Genomic DNA, 6,000 nt, shown 5'->3' with positions numbered 1-6,000 from the left:
AGCATCAGCGCGATTCGTGTTATCTGCCTTCTGTCCATCTGAACTGATTCTCATTATTCCAATCGTCTTCTCAAATGTCTCTCTTCTTCTCCCCTCCCGTCCCCATCCTTTTTTTTTGTCTTCTCCGCAGTTGTCCTAAGCTGGAGGACCTTCCACCTGAGCAATGGAGCCACTCTACAGTAAGAAACGCCCTCAAGGAGTTACTCAAAGACATGAATCAGAGCTCTCTGGCTAAAGAATGCCCCTTATCACAGGTGCTGAAGACCAATCTGCTTACTACCCCCACGTGTAAAAAATTATATACCGTATTTTCTCGCATATACGCCGTATTTGTCGCTGAAAAAAAATGACTGGATCAAGGGTAGGGCTTATATGCGCACAAATTAGATGCACGAAACACCATAACGTTAGACAATGCGGCCATTTAAGTCAAAATAGAGAAAAGATAAACAGATAAAACGCTATACAACATTTATTTTGACGTCTATGAGTGAAATTCAAGAAAAAAATAATCCGTATCTTGCTTAAAACGCTTCCTGGTTGTACTGCTCACGTGACTTCCTTTTTGAATTTGTCTACGTGAAGGCGACAACCTTTCGGAATGCGCAATCCGGCAGACGATCCTTTCGATTTCTATAGTTTCTCAGAAATACCACGTGCGACGATTTTTCTTAAGATTTTTCCTTCGACGTAACAGATTTGTACTCCCTATTAAAACCGTGAATATGGAGGTGAACATTGTCAATTAGGGGGCGACTTATACGACAGAAATGGTCAAATTCAACGATTTTGAGGCAATTTTAAGGGTACGGCTTATACGCAGAGACGGCTAATATGCGAGAAAATGCGGTGTATAATAAAAGATTATTATAAAAGCAACAAATAGCTCGCTTTTGCCACAGAAAATCATACACACCTGCACTTATAGCTCCATTATGTTTCTTGACAATTTCCAGGATTACAAATATCCTCAGTTTGATCTGTTAATTAGCTCGCCAATTATCATTTGCTAATGGCGTCGACATAAAGAAACGTTCCTTCCAGTTCAAATGGATTGAACATCTATTATCTATATAAATGTAAAAAAACAAGTTGCACCAGCCAAAAAAAGCAAATTGAAAGGGAAAAAAAATAATATACAAATCGCACCTGAGCATAAGTCGCACTAGCCAAACAATGTAGCAAAATTGTCCAAATCTTCCTCGACTTGGTCTTATTTTTCCAAAATAACAATATTATGACAAAGTCAATTTGAGTGAAGAATTCAAAGTCAATGCTTAACGAAAAAGAAAAAAAATCAATTTTTATGAGAAGGTTTTCAGCAAAAAACAAAACATACATTAGACACAAAATTACCACAGGTATTCATTTTCAAAAATTGAATTTGAGAGCTCCTGTTAGCCAACCAACACCGGCCGGCACTTATCCTCCAATAGATGCTATTCTTCTCCTGAATCCATTATCTTGACACCTGTATATCGTCGTTGGCAAAACGTTGCAAGTTACTTTGCAGTAGCCACCCAGACACATTCTGTATTGAGTGCACATATATCGCGCTAGCAGGCACACTGCTCACTATATCACAATGGCAGCTGTAGACTGAATGCAATCAAACGGCCGTATAAATCTTAAAATGTGAGTCTAGACCAGCGGTGTGAAACTCCGTTTGGTTTGCAGGCCACATTAATACCAACTAGATCTCTTGTGGGCCGGACCAGTTTATATTCGTCCCAAAAAAATATCCGAGTTGGAGTCTTCCAAAATAAAGCTCCTCCTCCACTGCAAGATTTTTTACCCAAAAATTCCAACACATCAACAAGGGTTGGCTCTAGAGGTGACTGTGTAGTTCCCTTCTAAAAGAGTGCTAAATTAGCTTCTCTTCATACCTGGAACTCAATAACAATTAACATATGTGAACTCCCGTCTCTGAACCTCTTGGCCAATCATCTTAAAGCTGCTAGACGAACAAAATTGTGATCACAACGCTGTCTAAAACTGTGCTATGCGTGTATTTGTGCGTCTAGTATGCATCATCGTTTATCTTCAACCTACACAAGGGACTATAGATGGAAATTAGCCCTTGGCTACAATCTTACATATTTAGATTGGATTAGATTTGATAACCTTATTCATCCCGTATTCGGGAAATTTCATTGTCACAGTAGCAAGAGGGTGAGAATACAGACACAGAAAAGGACATTTTAGACATAAATAAATAGGTAATAAATAAGTTAATAAATAAATATATAAATAAAGTAATGAATAAATAAATAGGCGGGTTGCTGAATTATATATACAAATGCATACAAAGACATACATATACATCCATACACATAGATGATATGTATATATATAAAGTTATCCAATCCAATCCAATAATATACATATTTACATATATATGTTCATTAACATGTGCTGTTCCTTATTAAAAACTCAAACTTAGACATCCAATCCATTGTGACTGGGAAGGGCGAATAAACAAACATTCAACCTTCGGATTTTAGGGTACTTACAGGTCAATTCTGGTTAATTTTGGATCGTTTCTTATTGATTTTGAGGGACTTTCTGGGATGCTTCTTCGTTTGTCGCTTCCTGCTGAGTTTTGGGCCTTTCCAGGTGACTTCCTGTTGCTTTTGGAGCAATTTAAGGTTCCCTAATAACTAATTCTCTGCAAATAGGAATTTGAGTAACATGTACTTGGTCACACAACTCCCAAACATCTGGTTTGGCGGTGCCCTTCTCAAAAAAAATGAAAGCATTACATTCTTGTCATAAACCGCCTGTCTGGCAGAACCACCCGCGGACCGGATTGGACCCCCTAACGGGCCACTTCTAGCCCACGGACCACATGTTCGGCACCCCTGGTCTAAACCGTAGCGTATGCAACCAGATCTCTTCTCAGGCTAGCGTATGGTCACCTGGAGACCCTCTCGTGCATTGTGTGCACGTAATTTGTATAGATGTGTGTGTGTGTGTGTGTTGTTTAGCATTGCGGCGGTGTGTTTGTGTGTTTAGCCGGGCATGAGCAGTGCGCTGATGATGTAAAGAGTCCCCGGGTGGCGTTCAGGCGCAGCCCAGCCCAGTCTGGTAATCACCCTGTTTACGGTCCATATGTGAAGAAGGCTCAGAAGAGAGTGCGGTGAACACACACACACACACACAAACACACACGTTTTATTATTATCACATACGCACCAATTTTAAATGGAATTGAAGAATGTTTCGGTTCTCTAGTGAGAGTGAAAGATCTCTTCAGCACGCCTTTTTATGAATTTAACAGTATGTCTATTATTATTGTGTCCCTAGTTGAAATGAAGAGCTTTTTTCTATAGGTCTTATTGGACTTGGATGCGAGGGCTGTTCAGCTTCACTGGCATTTCTCGCCCACACGCTATAAAAACATAAATTCCGCACAATTTATAGTATCTGTCGAGTATGCTCGTTTTAAATTTGGCAGCAATCAGACAATATCTCTAGGAGATGTTAATCTGGAAAAGCCTAAATGGGGCTACTTTGAGCCAAAATGGCTGACTTACTGTGTCTTTGTAGTTGCTGTTTCTCAGAATTCATCTTAATTCAAGAGGATGATGCTAGACACCTGATAAATTTGAGTTAAAAGCTGTTTTTGGTGTCATTTTGTACGTTGTTTCTCGAGACGTTTTTGTCGGTCTACTCATGATGAATTTTACGTTGTTGACTGAAACCAGTTTTAGGGCAGATTTTTATTAAGCCGGTGAGTGCTCGCAAGCTGACAAGTTCATTTTTGAATCATTGTTTGAAAATACGACTCGCGTGGTTGCTTCTTGAGTGTTTTTAGGCTTGGCTTCTTGAGGCGTTTTTGTGGGTGTACACCAGGGCTGAAGTGCCAACTAAATTTTATGTTGCTTTGTGAAACCAATTTTGGGGGATGAATATTCTGCGGGTGCTTGCCAGATGACAAGTTTGTCTCGGAAGAAGCCTTTGAAAATGCTCCAAAAATGACTGCTTTTTGTGGATTTATGCAGTATGGATTCTTGCTAGTCTACTCATTATGAATGAGTTTTCCCCCCCATTTTGGTAGTAGCCATTTTTCACGTATTGTGTATCGGTGTTGATGAAACGGGAACGCATTTGTTTTTTTTTGCCTTCGCACCTTTTTCACCATCTACGCGGCATACGTCAATGCGCGTTTGCCATCTGTCATCTCGGCAGGGTTCCGTACGACCTTACACGTTTTTGCCTCGTGACCCGTCGTTAAAGACACGGAGTCACCTTTGGTATTTGCACCCTTATTTTTTTGTGACAACAGCCCTGTGGACGAATGCCTTTTTGCTCCGGACAAAAAAATGCGAGCGACGTGACGTCTGTTTTGTTTGGGAACAGAGAACTCTGATCTCTTCTCGTTATTTTTGGTGCTTGGGCATCATTCAGATTCATTGGTTACATCTGTTTGCACCCTTGGGAGTCATCCTAGGTGTAATGTCCACCGACGGGATGTACGCATTTAGCCACAACGGCTACATCGGGGGCTTAAAGCGTGTTAATCCCGCTTGCTTCATTCAGCCAATCAAGGCTTAGCGCCGTGGTTGGTTGGTACCAAGCTTGGCAGCCCCCCTTTGCCCACTTTGTCAGAAACTATGGCAACAAACGAGCTCCCCCCACCCACACCCCCTTTAAACTAGAGACACACACTGATCCACCAGCTGCAAACAGTCATCAAAATGCCATCTTTGTGTGTTGTGGGGGGGGGGTTGCGCGTTTGGGTCACCCTAGTTGAGGTGGGTAGCGTAATTGAGCCGTAATGTTGGCGAGGATTCGCCAACACCGTTTTTGCTCCGTGCCCGATTTGGAATGGGCGTATGTGCGCTAATCTGTCTATCGTTGTGTGCGTGTAAAAAGCCGTACTGCACATACTTCCTGTCTCCCTTGATGGGAACCGAGTAGATGTTGGGGCCCGATAGTCGCCCAGTGCCACTTCCTGGTCCTGCTGATAAGCTCAGTGAGCTGCAGATGGTTATCCGCACACACACACACATGCACACGAGTGCACACGCACTACACACCGATGCAGAACCACGTTACCTGTTGAGACGCCGTCGCCGAGCCTTCCCATTGGCACCGAGGTGGCATCACAGGGTCCCGTAATGTGTAAATTGTGTGCGTTTGTGTTGTTGTTGTGTGTCACACGCACACGCGAACACGTGGCCGGGCCCCCCGTGAGATGGCTGGCGTGATGTATTGAGGGAGAGGGCTGATTAATGAGCAGCGTTTATTAGAACATCTGTGTCAAAGATGGCGGCGAGGGCGAGCCAGCCTTGGAAAAGCATCGAGGTAGAAGGGGGAGGGGGGGAGCCCCCAGCCCAGATACGCTGTAAATAAAACATGGACGCCGGGATGGCCGGATTAGAATTCGGTGGGGGGGAGGTTGGAGAGATAGCGCAGGTAGCGAGTGACTGGCTACGTTAAAAGCCCAGATAAAAAGGGCTCCAATCCAATAGGAGCGAATAAAGAAGGCCGTCATGCATAAATGCATGAGCCGTTAAAAGGAATATTTTGCCTTGTGAACCCTGCGTTCAACTCCACTCAAATTCAATGAAGGCTTTTCAGCGGAGCCACAAAAGACGGCTTTGTAATATGTTCGCTTGTCCGAATGTGCCTCATGCAGCTCGCTTCCAATTTTCAGGAAATGACATTTCACCCCCCTTCCCTCCTCCCGCATTCGCTAATTGGCCACCGCCCATCCCCAGGTGTAACTTGATCGATGTTGATTAAACATATGTTGCGTTCATGTCCACCTTACTTGTGTATGTACACAGTAGGATTTTCCAGTTTCTGTCCAAAACTTGACGTCACGTTAAATGGATAATACAGTGGTACCTCGAGATACGAGCTTAATGCGTTCCGAGACTGAGCTCGTATGTCGATTTTCTCGTAACTCAAACAAATGTTTCCCATAGAAATGAACTGAAAAGAAATTAGTTCGTTCCAACCTTCTGAAAAAACACCTAAAACAGGATATTT

General features: G+C 42.9%; 1 protein-coding gene across 4 annotated transcripts in view; it reads left to right on the top strand.

Annotated features, from left to right (window-relative positions):
• The window catches only part of satb1b (SATB homeobox 1b), a 79,962-nt gene that overhangs the window by 34,585 nt on the left and 39,377 nt on the right, over positions 1 to 6,000 (top strand). For 3 of the 4 annotated variants that reach the window (XM_077598257.1, XM_077598255.1, XM_077598256.1), the window contains exon 5: positions 131 to 254. In XM_077598257.1, coding sequence (XP_077454383.1) covers positions 131 to 254 — 124 coding nt within the window. The remainder of the gene's footprint in view (positions 1 to 130; positions 255 to 6,000) is intronic. The other variant, XM_077598258.1, reaches the window with a different exon arrangement.

The sequence above is a fragment of the Stigmatopora argus genome, chromosome 4, assembly GCF_051989625.1.
Source record: "Stigmatopora argus isolate UIUO_Sarg chromosome 4, RoL_Sarg_1.0, whole genome shotgun sequence".
NCBI classification, from domain to species: domain Eukaryota; kingdom Metazoa; phylum Chordata; class Actinopteri; order Syngnathiformes; family Syngnathidae; genus Stigmatopora; species Stigmatopora argus.
The sequence above is the reverse complement of the archived record's forward strand: the minus strand, read 5'-3'. Positions and strand labels throughout refer to the sequence as shown.